The sequence below is a fragment of the Sceloporus undulatus genome, chromosome 3, assembly GCF_019175285.1.
Source record: "Sceloporus undulatus isolate JIND9_A2432 ecotype Alabama chromosome 3, SceUnd_v1.1, whole genome shotgun sequence".
In the NCBI taxonomy this organism is placed as follows: domain Eukaryota; kingdom Metazoa; phylum Chordata; class Lepidosauria; order Squamata; family Phrynosomatidae; genus Sceloporus; species Sceloporus undulatus.
In genome coordinates, this window is record NC_056524.1 from 208,771,376 (window position 1) to 208,789,670 (window position 18,295).

General features: G+C 39.5%; 1 protein-coding gene across 2 annotated transcripts in view; it reads left to right on the forward strand.

The window, feature by feature from the left end:
• SH3PXD2A (SH3 and PX domains 2A) overlaps positions 1-18,295 on the forward strand; it is a 342,486-nt gene that overhangs the window by 124,338 nt on the left and 199,853 nt on the right. For both annotated transcript variants that reach the window (XM_042456226.1, XM_042456227.1), the window contains exon 4: positions 13,730-13,806. In XM_042456226.1, the coding sequence (XP_042312160.1) occupies positions 13,730-13,806 (77 nt within the window). The remainder of the gene's footprint in view (positions 1-13,729; positions 13,807-18,295) is intronic.

Below are 18,295 nucleotides of genomic sequence, written 5' to 3' on the forward strand. Positions count from 1 at the left end.
TGTCTTGCAGTATCATTAGTTCCCACGTGGACCAAAGGAAGGGGTATTTGTCAGTAGGCTTGACCAGTCTTGTCAGCCTCTCTGTCACATCCCGATCTTTGCACCTGGAAGACAACACACTCTCGAGACATCTTGTCAGGCCTACAAATCACTGCCTCTGTACCTCTGAGCAAGGAGTCCCCACTACGACCACACACCTCCTCCGAGGCTTAGCAGCGACTGTTCCCTCGGGTGGGACTCTCAGGCTCCCTGCTCTGTCCCTGATTTTGTTCATGCTGTTCTTCTTCATCCTCCTTGATAAGGGAAAGAGCTTTGAATCGATTCTCTAGCTGCAAGCTCCCCGAACATTCCTTCTTGGCTTACTTCTCTTTGTGACATTCCTCCAGATGTCTGCCTCCTCTGTTTTGGCAAGTGACATCTTCCACCCGAGCATCTTCTTCTGCGTGGTACTCATCCAAGATGGTTAGTTCTTTGTGTCCAGGAAATCCTCTTGTTCCCTAATATGCTGAGTGTAGCTACTCTGGCCTCCAGCTGCTGCACTTTCTCCTCCAAGAGTGCTACCAACTTGCACTTGGTGCATGTGAAGTTGTCCACTTCTGTAGGCAAGAAGAGAAAAACTCCCACAAGAGTTGCAGGTGACTGCAGCAGTCCCTCGTTTTCCATACTGCAAAGTCTTTAGTATGAATATAACGGTCAATCTACTGGGAATACTTCTTTAAAGGAATGTACTGGCTGCTATCTTACACTTAAAGGGAAGGTTCTGTTTCAATATCTGATCTAACCTGATGCCACTTGAGCAGAGTTAAAGAAAATTAAATTCGCGCGCCATTAGGCGCCGGCTCGAGTCTGGAAGTTGGTATATAAAGCCAGTCTGCTAGCTCCGCCCCCTTGTGACTCACAGATGTGACTCACAGAAGCTCCACCCCTTCGCAACACACACCGCTCGAGCACACGGTCTCAAAATGGTGCCAAGCAGGCCTCTCCTTCTCCTTCTTGGAGTATGTATTTTCCCTGGAAAATGATTAACCATCCATTATGGAGCCAAGCCCTCCCTCCAGTCCATCTGCCTTGGTCCACCTCAGAGGTAGAGAGGAACTGCTGGACCTCTTACCCTCTCCCTCCACCACTCTCTTCTCCTTCTGTTCATGTCTTTTAGATTGTAAGCCCGAGGGCAGGGAACCGTCTAACAAAAGATTGTATGTACAGCGCTGTGTAAATTACAGGCTCATTAAATATAAGAGGTTTAATAATAATAATAATAATAACAATAACGAAAAAGGAAAGGGAGGGATTGGATGTGTTTTTGTGGATATCAATCCAATTCCTCAAATATTATATTTGAGGTAGTGGATTGAGTCAGCCTTGGTTAGTACTGTATTTGGATGGGAAACCACCAATGAATACCACGTGTTGTAAGATATGTTTCAGAGGAAGAAGCTGGGAAAGTCACCTCTGAGTGTTCCTTGCCTAAGAAAGACCTACGAAATTCATGGGGTTGTCATAAGTCGACAGGTGACTTCAAGGCACATATACACATATGAGGCTTTGGAAGAGCTTTTTTTAAATTAAAATCTCTGCACCTGCTGTCAGATTTGCAGTTCCAGCTGTTAAATTGCACTCATCAAACAAAACACAATTCTTAAATAGTTATATAGGGGGACATTACTATATATTTAAAATAAAGTGAATGACAGCTGTCCTGGCAGTGAGTTCATATGGTCCCGTCTACTTGGTATTTTATTGAGACAACTTTCACCAGAAGGTTTCTCAGCTTCCAAAAGCAGCAACACTGTAGTTGAAATGACAAGAGATTTCCTTAACATTAAAGGAAAGCAAAATGAGTATGTGATTTCCTCAAAGAGATGCGTCAAAGGAAACCAGTAGTGTTTTTGATAGTAGTATCTCTATGCGACTCTTAATGGGGGCTCAATATTTGGACTCAGTCGCTATTCATAGATATGTTGCTTAGAGGCCACACTCTGCTTCTGTTTACATGTTAATGAAATTGCGTATATCCCAACATATGTAATTTTTCCATGATGCTTTCCCTTCAGATTTCCCCCCTCCATATTATTATTTCCTAGTGAACTTGGATAGAATTTGTGTTGTAATTTTTTAAAAGGTAAAGGTTTCCCCTTGTCGTGAATGTCCAGTCGTAATTGATTATAGGCATGGCACGTGATGGTGTGAGCTCCCGTCACCAGTCCCAGCATCTGCCAACCTTCCAACCTTATGATCGTCAGAATTGGCATCTTAACCACTCCTGGCAGTGAGTTCATATGGTCCCATTTCCTTGTAATGAAAAGTAATGTAATTACACATTGTAATGAAAGCCCCCCTAAAACTTGTTGTGTGCCTTCAAGTCATTTCTAACTTATGGGAACTATAAGGCAGACCTATCACAGGATTTTCTGGGGCTGAGACTGTGTGGCTGATCCAAGATCACCCAGTGGATTTCCATGGCTAAGCGGGGAATAGAACCATGATCTCCAGGGTTGCAGTCCAATGCTCAAACCACTACATCATGCTGGCTCTCCAGGTCCCTGATTCTGGATGACAACTCTGCCAGATCCTCCCATTTCTGATGGATGCTATTCCAAAAATACTGGCAGAATCAGGATAGTGATACAACAACTATGAGCAAAACTGAGATTACAGTTTAACTTCCTTGTGATAACTAGGAGGAGCTGGGATCTGGAAGCACCCAGGAGGATGATCTTATCCAGATTTATGTGGAAGCAAGTCTTAGTTCATTGTCTTGCCACAAGTTTTATATAGCAGTGTTGGCAAAGTGCATCTCCCCAGATGCAGCAGGACTACAGTTCCCAGCACTCCTTACCACTGGCTATGCATTCTAGAACTGATAGGAGTTGCATACTCTCTGACCTTGGGTTCTCAGACTCTGTTCTCGACTGGTTTAGATCTTGTCTGGCAGATCTTTTGCAGTGGTTGCAGGTGGTCAGACTTCATTATCTGTTCCCTTATCTGTGGGTGTTCCTCAGGGCTCTGTTCTGGGTCCCCTTCTGTTTTCTCTCTACACACTGTCCTTAGGTAAACTCATTAGTTCTTTTGTTTTTTCCTACCATCTGTACGCCGATGACAGCCAGTTGTATCTTTCTGCCCCTGACCTTTCTCCAAGGCTTGAACAGCAAGTTTCATCTCGTCTCGCAGCTGTCTCGCAGTGGATGCGCCATCGGCGTTTGAAGCTCAACATGTCCAAGACGGAGCTTCTTGTCTTTCCTCCTAAGCCCATCCTTCAACACTCCTTTTCTGTCTCTGTGGACAACATTTCTATTCAACCAGTCCAGCAAGCCTGCAGTCTTGGTTTTATCTTTGATTCTTCTCTGTTGTGTACCCCTCAGATCCAGACCACAGCCAAGGCTTGTAGATTCTTTTTATACAACACTGCCAAAATCCGACCATATCTCCCTGCCTCTAATTTCTGTCCAGCATTCAGCTGCACGCATTATCATATCTGCCCACATCTCTCCTGTGTTGGCATCCCTTCACTGGCTCCCCCTCCCTTTCCACATTCAGTATAAGCTCCTGCTGTCCACGTTTAAAGCCCTCCATGGGCTGGGCCCTCCTTACTTATCAGACCTTATTTCTTCTCACCTTCCCACTAGGGCCCTCCATTCTGGTAGTCAAGGTCTGCTGTCCCAGCCCAGGATTTCCTCTGCCCCATCTCGGATTCGCCCCTTTTCAGTCGCTACCCCTCACTCCTGGAATCTTCTTCCCTCGCAAACAAGAGCCATTTCTTCTTTAACCAGCTTCAAAACGGAGCTGAAGACCATCCTGTTCAGAGAAGCGTTCCCAGGCATTGCATAATTGTCACTTGCTTTTTGTTGTTCTTTTGTTGTCTGTTTTATTGAATCATTTCCTGTATTGCTATGTATTTTATATGTATTATCCTACTAGAAAGGCCCCTTCCCCACCACCACTCCCTTTGTGTCGTGTCTTTTTAGATTGTAAGCCTGAGGGCAGGGAACCGTCCAATTAAAAAGATTGTATGTACAGCGCTGTGTAAATTTACAGTGCTTTATAAATAAAGGTTAATAATAATAATAATACAATAGCATTTTGCCCACCTCTGATATGCTGGATATAGCCCAACTATGTTAATGAAAGAACATAGCAGCATGAAGAAAAGGATTTCTTCACAAGTAATTATGGTCTGCATTGAAACTTTTTGAATGGATATTAGTGTTTCTATTGTTTTATTCTTTTTACATGTTTTATCTGTTGGTTTTATTGGATTACTTATAAACTGGTTTGAGGTTGTTTTAAAATGCAAAGTGGTACAAAAACTCAATGAATGAATGAATGAATAAAGGAGAAAGGAGGTTTCTTAGAGTTGCAATCTTGAGGAATTGAGATGATCACTGTGTTCAACATACTAGTTCTAAATAAAACCGAGAGGGGATTTTCTTCAAAATGGACAGGATGCGATTAATATCCCTAGTGGAAAATTGTTTGAGACACATGTACTCATAAATTATGGAATAAGGGATCCTGTTACCAGCCCCATCTGTGTCTCCTGAAATAGCAATAAGAAGATAATTATATTAGCAGCCTTTCTTGCTTTGTTTTGTGTTCTAATTGGCATTGGCTGCAAGCAGGTTTTGTTGCAGTTAAAAGGAGTGAAGCAAAATCCTTTTTTAAAAATGCTTCTTGAGATAGTATTTTAAAATAGCAATTGCATTAAATTATAGGCATAATTTTGAATGAAGGGCACAATGTCTCTTTCTAGTCTAGGACTTTTCTTCAAAAGACTTTATCCTCTGTTGATTTTTCAATATGCAGATCCTTTTTTCATATCTACCTATATTAGATATGGGAATAAATTTGCTATTTTAGTTTCTAACCTTATGACATCGTTATTGCAAATCACCTGGAAGTCATGGGGAGTTTTATCTTTTTAATTGCCTTATCTTTTTATTCTTTTAATGTGTGATGTGTTTTAATACTGTAATAGTTTAATTCTGTTTTAATGTTCACTTTTTGTATGTTTTTATCTGTATTTTCTTTCAAATTGTGAGCTGCGCTGAGTGTCAGTTTTGGGGAGAAAGCAGGATATAAATTAAAATAAAATAAAGGGCCCCTTTCACATTACACAATTATAGCACTATGATTCCATTTTAATGCCATGTTTCCATTTTACGTGATTAGCAGTTTAGGGGAGAGCTCTAGAACTCTAAGACAGAGAGTTGTAGTGCCTCACTAAACTACAGACCCCCCAATTCCATAGGATGATGCCATGCAATGTGTATTTTTAATCTGTATAATTGTACTTTGCTTGCTGCTTTTATTATGTGTTATGTGACTGCATAACTTATTTATTGGAACCCGCCTTGATCTTTGGAAAGGCGGGCTAGAAATAAAGTTTTTTTAATTATTATTATTATGCTATTTTATTTATTTTGTTATTTTATTTATATCTCGCTTTTCTCCCTAGCAGAGGACCCAAGGTGGCTTATAACATATTAACTTAAAGTACTACTAAAAAAAAACTATTAGCACAAAATATCTCAAATGGTAACAAAATCTCTTTCAAGAGGCAACCACAGTAGGCTGCTGCAGCAAAAGCATGTCAATTTAAAGATTAACAAATGTATTGTAGCATCAACTTTTGTGGAATATAACCTGCTTCATCAAATGTGTGGAAGGTTTATCGCCCACATTCTGCATGAAGAATTTCAAAGGTATATAGTTGTGGGTAAGAGTGAAGATAGTGTGGTCAGAGGGGAATTTAATGCAGAAAGTACATTGTCAATCTTAACACTGTCCATTCACAAACTGTTGCTGATAATACAAACATCCTGACACTGAGTAAACCAATTAATACATCCAGAATGGTAAGACTCAGTTATCTCATTTCAATTCTGGATCTTCCTAATGGACTGTAATTCCTCAGTCTTACTCTAATCTCCTTATGAAGTTTCTTTGATCCACACATGGGCTACTTTGAGATTTTTGACATGTCTCAAGCATGCCTTTAACAAGGTCACTTTAAGATTTGTGATATCCTTGCTCATGAATTTCTTTAGAAAGATTGGCCCTGACTTTGGGTGGAAATTACTTGGATATCCTAACTTGTAATTTTTTAAAATAAGGCTGCTCTATTAAAAAAGAGGGGGGGAGGGTAAGATGTTTTCAGGCAGGACCTCTGATCAGTATCTTTGATGAACCTTCTGATCCATTCAGTCCCACATATCCTTCATGTGTGGATAGAAGGGAGAGTGTTTAATTCATGAGCTTTGGGAAGATGGTGGCATCTATCCATCACCAGGGAGCTGGAACTAGAGACCACAAGTCTTCAATGTTGCTCACCCTTTGAGGGCTATATGAGGTTCCTGATGTCAAGATTCTGTAAATGATGGGCAGCTTTGCATAGTGCAGGAACCCAAGGAAACAAAGGCAGGCAGTATTTGGGGATTTGTTGCTTCTCTTTGGCTCTGCTTGGAAAGAAGGGGAAGCTTGTTTGGGGCTAGTGTTTTTCTAGCATCCTGTCCAGTTTGGCTGCCGATCCAGTTTGGCTGAATATGTGGATTCAGATACAGTTACCTAGATCCAAAACCTCATTTGTCAATTTACACCCATACTAAGTTTAGTGGTATTTATTATTTGCCTTTTTTAAAAAAGGGGAGACGGAAGAGGAGGATGGAAGGAAGGAAGGAAGGAAGGGAGGAAGGAAAGAAAGAAAGAAAGAATGTTTACCTGGTACTCCCCTTTCTATCAAGTGAAAAAAAATGACATTATCATTGAACTAAACAGGAGAAAATGCAACTGTCACGTTTGCTTTGGATACTTTTCCTTTCAAGGTGGGAGGAAGTAATTGGCCAGAACAGCAGTCCTGGAATAAGCTTCTTAGTGTTTTTCCTTTCATTGGGGAAAGACTATTGAAATGTGACAGTTCCATGGGGCATGGCTTCCATGACAGATTATCCTTTGTTAGCTGAAGTGTTTTCCAGGGAAATGCTTCATTTTCTTGGATTAGTAACAGTAGTATGCAGAGTAACCTTTCACGAAAAAAAGCATAGGAATAATATGTACACCAGTCTCCCCAACCCAACAGCCTCTAGTTTTGTTGTCGTGTGCCTTGAAGCCATTTCTGACTTATGGTGACCCTAAAGCTGTTGAAATAGGAACAAGATCTATAACTTGATTTATTATAGGGTTAATGATCATTATAGGGTTAATGGTGAGCTACTGAGATAGAAATGATCTTCAGCTGTGAGCATTGCCCTAATCAGCTGTTGAGCCTTCAGAAGGCTAGCTTTAGTTTGTGACCCTCTCTCCCTTTCTCACTCACTCTTTTCTCTTAACCTCTTTTCTGTTGCATTATATTTTGTGTTACTTGCTTCAATGTCGTTTATATTATTTGATGTATTTGCTATTTTGTGTTATTCTGTTTGCCATTATTACTATGGTACATTTTGTATCTTTTGTATATATTGGTTTTGAATACTTTGGTTATATACATTGTTTTGTTATGTTTTAATCAAGTATAGATAAAGATTGTTTATGGTACCTTTTGCTTTTGGCCATTTCAATTCCATTGCTTCAACAAAAGCAACCCAATAATGGGGTTTTCTTGGCCAGATTTGTTCAGAGAGGTTTGCCTTTGCCTTCCTTGGAGCCTGAGAGAGGCTCCCAAGGTCACCCAATGGGTTTCCATGGCTGACCAGAGGTTTGAACCCTGGTCTCAAACAACTACACCACACTAGCTGTCCTTTTAGAGATGTTGAAATAAAATAACATCATCCCCAGTCACAGTTTTGTCTATGCTGGCATGGCTGATAAGAGTTGTAGTTTATACCAGAGGACTCCAAGTAGAGGGAGGTTTGCCTATCTGGGTAGGAGCAATCTCCAGTGACTGCCAGATCTAGCTGGAGGCATCAGGACCTGAACATGGCACCATTTGCATTCTGTAGATGTGTTCTGTCAGTACACTACACCTTTTTGTCAATTAACTTCTTGTTCCCTGAAAAATAGGTTTAAATGGTGAACACACAGCAGGAAAATAGGGAGAACTGTTTATCTGCTGGTGCCACTGAATCTCTCCTGTAAAACTGCAAAGAAGTCTGTGGAGTGTACATTATAGTTGGTATAAATTATTTAGCTGTGCAGCTTGTTGGCTATTGGTCATGCTTTGATGGGAAAAATAAAACTGCCATTCTGTCCACAAAACACTCTCTTGTGCCTTCCCAACCCCTGGTTCCCTCTTGTTGATGGCCAAGTGGCTTCAAACAGCCTGCCTGTCATGGCTATTTGCGAATTTTAGTGTATGTAACAGAGGCTCAAGTGTTCATTCTCCTGCAGAGAGATGGGAGGAATTTCATGGTGAGAAGAATAAAGGATGTTTGTTCCTCCATTCCAGTTGTATATCTCTTCCTAAAAATAATGAATACAGATAAGAAAAGAAAGAACTTTCCTTTAAAAATGGGGAAGGAGAGGATACTTTAACTTTAAAAAAAAGTTTCATTTATTCAGTGCAACGTGCATGCCTGTAGTGATGTTAAGAGCAAAATCTTTGCTTTGTTTTGTTTTAAACCAGGAGAAACCTCATGATTTAATGAAGGCTTAAAGATGAATTCAGCTAGTAAGGTGATTTGAATTGTGCCAGAAATCTCTTCCTGAAGATGGGCCACTGCAAATTATCATAAATGGTTTGGCAATAGGTGAAGTTATTCAATATTCTGAGTCCTCACTAAATTTTTAAACAAGAGCTTGTCCTTTCTTCCGAGTAAAGGGATTATACACAGAAGCCCAAAATCTATGTACTAAGCAGATTCTGTGATAGGAATAAAACGTATCTATTAGGTACATTTCAAACAACTTCAGAAGAGATGAACTCTTGCAGAATAATTGTTCATGTGCTCATGAATGTGTGTCTGTATATGAGAGACAGCTGGGAGGATGTAAGGAAAAGTGTGTACAATGGAAGAAAAAGACTATAGCTGAAATAAAAAACGCCTGAGCAACAGCAGGAACAGGGAAGGATATTGCCAAGGGTGGGCAGGCTCATTGCCAAAAATCTAACAATTCTAGTCTAGAAGTTCCGAGGATCTACTGTGCAGCCACAGAACACCCAATGTGTGAGTCACAGAGACCACAAAGACAACATTTATTTATTTATCCAGCTCTTCTCCTGTAGGACTCAGCCCTTACACCTCTTTACCTATTCTTCCCTGATCCTCTCTTTGGATGATTTATTCATAAGAACTTTCCAGTCAACCTTTTTCTTCTCTTCACTGACCCTCCATCACCACCTCCATCATTTCCTTTGAGGACTTCTGAAATGCCTCTGAGGATGTAGAAAAGGAGGGAGGGAGGATGCATGAGAGGAAATCCCATTGTCCCCAATGGTGGCATGGCTGCATGGCCACATCACCACTGAGGACAATGGGACTTGAGCATTGGTATCCATACCGAGGGCCTACTGTAAATAAAATCCACATTACACTCAAATTGCATAGTCTTTAAATCTCAGTACCAGTGTAGCATGTAGTCCAGTGTAGCTGGACTAAGACTCTGGAAGACCAGATTTCAAATCTCCATGCAGCCATGGAAACCCAGTGGCTTGACCTTAGGCAAATCACACTCTCTCAGTCTCAGAGGAAGGCAAAGGCAAACCCTCTCCTAGTAAATCTTGGCAAGAAACCCCATGATAAACTCATTTTAGAGTCACCATAAGTTGGAAATGACTTGAAAGCACCCAACAACAACAGCAACAATCCTTTCTTTAAGCTTTCAGAAAAATTCTTCCGGAAACATAAAAACCTGTTTGATTTGTATACACTATTATTTGATCAGTCTTCAGTTTTTTCAAATTCTGCTTTCTCCATCCAGAGTAAACCTTCTTGGACATGTATTGCATTATTTTTTTGTTTAGCTGTGTAAATTTTTCTGACTTGCTTTGGGATTCTAGGAGTAATTATAAGATGCTACTAGGGAAATGTACTGCTTGAATACCCTAAAGGCTCAGAACCTGTTTGATCTTAGAAGCCAAGCAGGATCAGCCCTGCTGAATATTGTACTTGGATGGGAGGCCACCAGTAAATACCACTGTAGGCTAGGTTTCAGAGTAAGGAACTGACAAAACCACCTCTGGGTATTCCTTGCTGAATAAAACCCTATAGAAGTAATGAGGGCACCATAAATCAACTGACGACTTGAAGCCATGTACACACACAAACACGCTGGGGAAATACTCCTCAGATATCGAAATGTTCTCTTTCTAGTGGAAAATTGGTAATTGTATCCTATGAGTATATGTAAATTCAGTACTCTAAAATAGTCACTATGCAAAATTAGACAGTTCCTTTAATTTGACGGTATCCGCAGACTAAGAAATAAATTCTATTAAAACCAGTGGATGCGCTTCCCAGTAATATGATTGGGATCAAGCATTTGGGGGAAATAATTATGTGACAGGTTTAAAACAATCATAATACAGAGTGAGAATCTCTTATTAGAAATGCTTGGATCCAGAAGTGTTTGGGATCATGGATTCTTTTGTAATTACGAATATTTGTATATACATAATGTTGAAGATGGGTTCAAAGTTTAAATGTGAAATTAATTTATGTTTCATATACACCTTATGCACATAGCTTGAAGGTAATTTTATACACAACATTTTAAATAATTTTCTGGATGAAACACACTTTGTGTACATTGAAGCATCAGAAAGCAAAGGTGTCACTATCTCAACTATCCATGTGGACAATTTTGAATTTTGGAGTATTTCAGATTTCCAGATAAGGGGTACTCAACTTATAGTTGTTTTAGAGAAACTACCAGAGTAGTCCTTTTGGGTGAGTTCTACAAAGTGGCTCTTGGGATCTGATTCCAGAGCTATTTCACAGTGTATTATGATCACATATATAATTTAAATGCCATTTAAAAAATTAATGAAGATGGAACATATCCTGGGATTGCCCCCTCCCTTTAAAAAAAATTTTGATTAATTTATCCATTTCCATAAATTCATAAATTTTGAAAAGCCATTCTCTTATTTCCAGGCAATTCTCACTCTTTTATTTTGTTGCAAATAACACTCTAGCTGCCATAACCATATATAATAATATCATTTCATATTTCCTTCTAATGTCTCTATCTATCACCATATTTAATAGGTAGACCTTAGGGTCCAGAGGGAACTTGATTTTTAATACCTCCTGAATCAGCACATGAATTTGCTTCCAATAGTAAAATTACTATTTTTGACGCTGTACTCCACACATAACATTATACTTACCTTGTTTCTCATGTTAAAGGCTCATATTTACTATGGTACTTTGAAGCTGTTGGCAGCAACCAACCTTCCTTGTAAACTATCTATTTAGGAAAGCCCTTTCATGTGTTCCATGCCTTTGGTTGCTTTATACTTTCTAAAATATGGTTACCACTAGTCTGGCTTTCAGTTTGTGGCTTGGATTGGAAATGAGGAAACCAGAGAATGGGAACTGTTCAGAATCCTCTCTCTTTACATCACATTTATAAAACTTCCAGAGCTCTGGCAAGCAGACCTGGACCATTTAAGAGGGCTGTTTTATTCTTCCTTATTAGCTAAAACACATACATAAGCCTAAAAAAAAATGCCTTTATTCTTTTACAGGACCTTTCAATACCACAACATCAAGGAAGGATTATTGTCCCTAGTTAAGTCTTACCAGTTCCTGGTAGTGCCATATTGCAGGCGAAACCAACACATACTGTATGAATGGAAACAGAACATAGTAGTAGTATGTATCTGTTCCTGTGGTTCTAGGAAGCAGGCCCAATTGCTGGGTAGCCTCCTATTTTGGAAGGGAGAGATTGTGAAATTCCCAAACCCACCTTGCCTAGTAGCCAACTAGTACAGAGGGCTGGTCCTACCACTAGGAAGCATGAAGGGAGCACATCAGGCAGCAAACTTGGGGTGTAATGAAAGGGAACCAAATGATTAGTTATTTAATTTGTTATAACTTTATTTTCATTGCTAGAGATGGGATACTTTGCCTGTGCACTGTCAGTAAGGTGGGTGGGCTGTAGTAACGTTTGTTAGTCTGCCTCAGGCCCACAAAATGTCTTGAGTTGACTCTGGTGGCACCATTTTGGAGAAGCGTCATGAAACACCTGCTGGATTATTAGAGGAAAATGTTTTCTTTCTAGTTTTTACTTATTTGTTGTTAGGCTCTTCTTTCCCTGATGCGTCTAGAGCTACGAGAACAGGCAGAGAAATGTTCCTACCCTTGGGGAAGTATTCTTGTTTATGGACAAAACATCCAGATATTTTTAGGTCTAAGAAACTATGTAACACTAGAGGAAATTACATTGACTGTCACTTAGTTTTACAAGTTCTAACTTCCAGTTCCTATTAAACTGACGTCCTGTTACGTATGTCAGTTACTGAAGGCCCAAGAGTCACCTTCCTTATCCAGGAAACAAGGAATCACTTTTTCCAAAGCAGCCAACTTTAACCAATGATTTGGCAGGAGGAGTGGTGTTCTGGTCCTTCCAGTAGCTATGCACATCCTACAGTGCAGTACTATGTGACAGGTGCAAAGTATAGCAGGCCCTTGGTATCCACTGGTGTTTGCTTCAGGGATTCCCCGTGGATACCAAAATAGATGGATGCTCATGTCCTATTAAATGCTATGGTATAGTAAAATGGTGTCCCTTATATAAAATGGCAAAATTAAGGTTTGATTTTTGGAATTTATTTTTTTTAATACTTTCAAGCCTTGGATGCTTTAATCTGTGGATAAAAAATCCATGGTTAGGGAGTGCCAACTCTAATTTTCCATGCAGCCCTTGCTGTACTTGAAGAATCAAATCAGGAAGGATGTAAGGATGCTAAATGTAAACAGATGTTCAAAGAACTTAGTGCAGTTTTCTGAATTAAGACTGCACCAACTTACTTGAATGGCCCAGGTTCTGGGGCCCTTTTACAATCCACATTTATAGTGTTGTGATCCCTTTTCCTCTGCCATGGTTCTGTCGTATGAAGTCTAGGGATTTTATTTAGAGAGAGGTATTTAGAAATCTCAGCCAGAGTGTTCTACTGCCTCACTAACCTATGAGCCCTAGGATTTCATTGGATGGCAGTTAAAGTGGAATCATAGTGCTATAATTGTGTAGTGTGTAACAGTCCCTGTTTATTCATTGGGAAGGGAGGAGGCAATTTGAACATGTTCAGAGGCATCATCTTTTTGTTGCTTTAAAGTCCATCTCTCCATGTTTCAAATGGATTCAACATAACTGTCTCTTTCCCTTTCCTGACCTCCACCCCGGTTGCACCATATCTCTTGCTTCAGACCCATTTTGGCACTTTGGAGAGTGTCTCTGTGTTTAAAGTCCTCTTTTACCCACAGCACAATGTAAGGGAATTGGCCACAGCACAATGTGAGGGAATTCCGTCTTTAATTCTGAGTAGATGTGGTGACAGTGAGGCTGTAAATCCTGACTTTTTTCTGGTCAGTTTTACATCCCGACTAGAAAAACTGACCTTTTGATTTTACTACCCAGTTTTAGACTTATCCCTTGATTTTGCTTGTTGGTTGCAGAACCAGGTCAGAAAAGTGCAGACAATTACAATATCCATAGCCTTCTGACATTTTGAAAGGGTCTCTTTTTCTGTATTCTTTCAAAAAACAGTTTCTTCAAATATATAAGTGAAGACAGCATTTGAAATGGACAAGCAATACATGTCACACTCAGTCTCTTCATCTTTTTTCCCCAGGTAAAATCCTGTTCCGAAGAAGTCACATTCGAGATGTAGCTGTGAAGAGACTAAGGCCTATTGATGACTACTGCAGGGTAAGAATTCTTCTTAGAAGACAGATAATAGACAAAATACAATGTGGGATGGTCAGGCAAAGATTTATGAGGGAACAAGGCTAGCCTTACTAACATGAAAGAACCCAGCCACCACTGACAGATTTTCTGGCAAGAACGGTATTCTAAGGGATAAGCTACATGTTACCTTTAAAGCTTAGCTAGCATCTATGTCATTTTTTCTTTTGTCTTACTGTGGAATACATTTAAGAAACTTAGGGCCCGAACAGACATGCCAAAATAAAGCTGCTTCGGGTCACTTTGGAGGTATACTGTTTAAATGACGCATGCATCTTAAGAAGCCAGAAGCTGCACCAAAGCTAAGCTGCACTAAGGACTGGAGCGTGGCTTTGGCACAGCTTCCGGCCTTTTAGGAAACATGCATCATTTAAACAGCATACCTCCAAAGTTACCTGAAGCAGCTTTATTTTGGCCTGTCTGTTTGGGCCCTTAGTCCACATTGGATTCATGGAAACTTCCTTGGTTAAAGACCAAAGTGGAAACCTATGTTCATCATAACTCATTTAATGCCTCCTTGAATATTTTTTTCTGTAAAGGTGAAGCCTGCTACTTTCAACAAAGGTGCAGCATATGAACAGAAGTTACAAAGCCCTACCATCCAATACACATGAATAGTTTCTTTCACTTAACAAGATTTTGCTTCTGTTGACCCTATATACATCAGTGAATTGAATAGAACTTACTTTGGAGTAACCATGCTGATATTTGGGATACATACAAGCTTAAAATTAATCCAGCACAATCCTTTGATAAGATTTGTCAGCCCTGAATAACTGGTATGTGTTCTCAAGACTATAAGGACATATTAGATTAATACTTTTTAAGAATCATATTTAAAACTCCTATCCATTTACACTCTTAATTTTAAGATGAAGAAAGGTTTAATTTAATAATATTATGAATTAACCAGTCTCCATTAAGCGGTCTTATGAGTGACCCGCTGCATATAGTAATGCGGAAGCAATGGTATGACACTTGCAGTATAGTTGTTGACTCATGGGAATCTTGATATATTTTCTAAAATTAGTTCAGCATTTTTGGTATAGAGGAAACAACGCTCTTGAATATATTGATAATGGCTTGCATCAGATTTTAGGAGTCTGAGGGAACAAGAAAAGAACCATTAATTCTGGAACCCTTTGGCGGAGGAAACGGAACTAAAATCTTATCTTATGAGATCAAGTCTCCTGTGTAACAATCAATGCACTGTCTGTTAAGTCAAGGCCTAATGTCTGTCCATAACCATGCACTCACATTGTATCCTTCACATTAATCGTTCAGTCAGGAACTGGCTAAAACATGTGCATAAGTAATAATGTCATGGGTTCACTGAACAGACAAGTTGCTCAGAAGACAGGAATTCACTCCAAGGTTGGAAGGGCCACCTATGACCCCTAGAAACCAGAAGCTGGTTACTTATCTGAGAGGCAATTAATTTGAAAAGCCAACAGATCCTTACTGGCGAAGTATGAGAAATAAATGTTTGAAAAATTCTTATATCAGTGTTGGCTACAATGATAAAGCAAACAATGACAATCAAAATTAGTAGTCATCTTAGCATTGTTTACTTTCTCAGTCCGTGGAAATTGCCAGAATACACCATTTTAGTGGAATCAGTCTCTTTTTATTGTCTAATCAATATGGGGCAAAGTTCACGCTACAGCTTGAGCTGGAAAATCCATGCAGTGGTTGGAAAAGTTAAATGTATAATGCATATACAGGATTGTTAGGGCGGTTTCATCTACAGCAGCTTTGAAAGGCAGCAATCCTTTGTCTGCTGGATGTTCCGATTGATCCCTAGAACCTGGATATGTGGAATATGTTTATGCCAATGTCCATTAACTGGATTTTCTGTGGTTATATTTTTACCTGGGATGCTCTGTGAAAGCAAACAATGCTTTCCTAAGGTACTAGATTTGAACTAGCCCCTTCAGTAGTTTCTCTAACAACAATTTGATCTAAAGCAACATGTAAGTGATAATGTTAAACTGCTTATCATTAACAGTTTCATCTAATCATTTCTGCAGATCAAGACTCTTTTAAATGTTCAGGAGCAAACTAGCATGGCTTCCCTCTTCCCACCACAAATTCTGGCCAGTTGGCAACAATGTTCAATTTGTGAGATAAAAATTAGGGTTCTCTGAATGAAGTCTACAGCCCCCTCCACCCAGTTTTTGTTAAAATGGTCTCCTTGTGGATTTCTAAAGGGGCCAATGCAAAAGGGCCCTCCTTCTCCTCCAATTGTAACTCAAGGATAGTTGTTAACTCAAGGTCCAAGTCACTATTTTCTCTCATTCTTCCAGACTCTGCATTTCTCTTTTAGCTCATGTGAGAAATAGAGTTCCATGTTACATCTTTGAGCAAATAGCTGAAAGCAGAGAAGTTTTACCCATGAGCAAAGCTTGACGTTTTACATTAAAGTTGAGAAACACACTTAAAATATCTACTGAAAAACTAGCAAAAGTTATTTTCTCTCCACATCTCTCTTCTTCTCTCCTCTTTCACTCAGATCTATTCTGTAATGTGATTAAAATAAGCCGGGAGCTTTGCAAGGTTGGGCCCAAAATGAATGCATATTTTGTCCAGATCTTGGAACATTAGGTTTGAAAATTAATTTAATTATACCAGACATTCGAAAAGGGGTGATGTTAATAATTACCAGCAGGACTAATAAATTAGATTGGTTCATTGGTCCCATTATCATTAATTCACTTGTTAGTTACCTGACAGCTTCCAGGGCAGACCAGGGGATTTAGAAACAAATGTATGAGATTTGTCACATGTGGTCTTAGAAATACATTTTGTTATGGGCTTGTCAAAAGTAAAAAGTAGAAACTGTCAGGTTGGGAAAGCCTGTCTTAAAGGATGAGATCTCATTGTACAACCTATTCAGTTACATTTTTATGGACCTTTCTTATGAATCATTGTCGTTTTATATAATTTTAAAGGAGATGATGAATAGATTGAAATAGTTGAAGATTTTCCACACTTGGGCTCAAACATAAATCAAAGTAAAGACAAGAAATCAGAAGACGTCTAAGACTTAGAAGCTATGAAGGAACTGGAAAAGATCCTGAAGTTAGGATTGTCCATGCCATCGTATTTCCTATTTTGATGTATTGTGGTGAAAGCAAGACAGTGAAGAAAGCTGATAGGGGGAAAAAATAACTCATTTGAAATAGGAAAAAAGCAACTCATTTGAATGTGGTCTTCCCCCCCCCCCCCCCGATTGCCCTCAACTTTATGAATCATTATAGTCTTTTCTAGTGAGTCCCTTCCTCTCAAGGTTATATATGCCCAAAATATAACAACCTCAGTTTAGTCACCACCAACAAATGCCAGGTGTTATAGGCTATATTTCAGAGGCAGGAACTGACAAAAACACGCCTGAGTATTTTTTTTGCCTAAGGAAACCCTATGAAATTCATGGGGTTGCTATAAATTGATAGCTGAAGGCACACAGAAACATCTACCACCCCCACACATACACAGCAGTTTGTCAAATAGCTGAGAGACATTTAGACCAAAGAAGTTCAGGGATGCAGGTAAAGTTAGAGCAATGAGCACCAGGGATGCAACTCAATTTTGGCACTCTTAACCACATCACTGTGTTCTCAGGTACATATTCTAGAGCCTGTGTCATGCCATCTATGTTTATATACAACAAAATGGTTTTAGATTACAGTTAGACTATGAAGTATGTAAAAATGTAATTGCATAGAATTTTAAAAAAAATCTTCAGTTTGGTGTTATTGCAACCAATAGATCTCTGTCTTAAACACACATGGTTTTGTAACACTGCTTAACATTTGTCATGGGCCAAATTTGACAGAGGCTAAATTATTTTTTCATGATTGCTTTGTACATAAAGCAGATTTGGGCAGGGAGATTAGATAGATAGAGAGATACAGATACAGATCTATAGATTATTTAGATTTAGATTTATTTTCTCCAGTATGAAGAAGAAATGTAGGTTTTCCCAAAGTTTTGCAAAGGGAAGTATTATGGCAAACATCATTTTAAAACCAGGCTGTGTAAGCCAGTTCTTCAGTCTGGTACCCTCTGGATCTGTTGAACTACAGCTCCTATTATCTCTAGCCAGAATGCCTCTTCTAGCTGGGCATGGTTGGAGTTGTAGCCCGCTGCATCTGGGGGGCAGCAGGCTGGAGAAGACTGGTATATAGGTGACTGCTTTGTGGAAATTTTTAAAGTCAATAATGAGATGTGCTCATGCTACCTCTGTTGAGCAGACCTCCCAAGGGCTGTATGAGGTTTCAATGCTATGCAGCAGCTAAAGTAAACAGCTGTGCTCCAATAATTTGTCTCTTCCTGGCACAGGCATGGATGTCTTTTAAGATGCAAAGTGAGGGAATGGGGATGTGTCTTTTCATGTATGTTTTGCTGGTAATCAGAAAGATGGTGCAAGCCACGCTTATAAATGTTGCTTGCC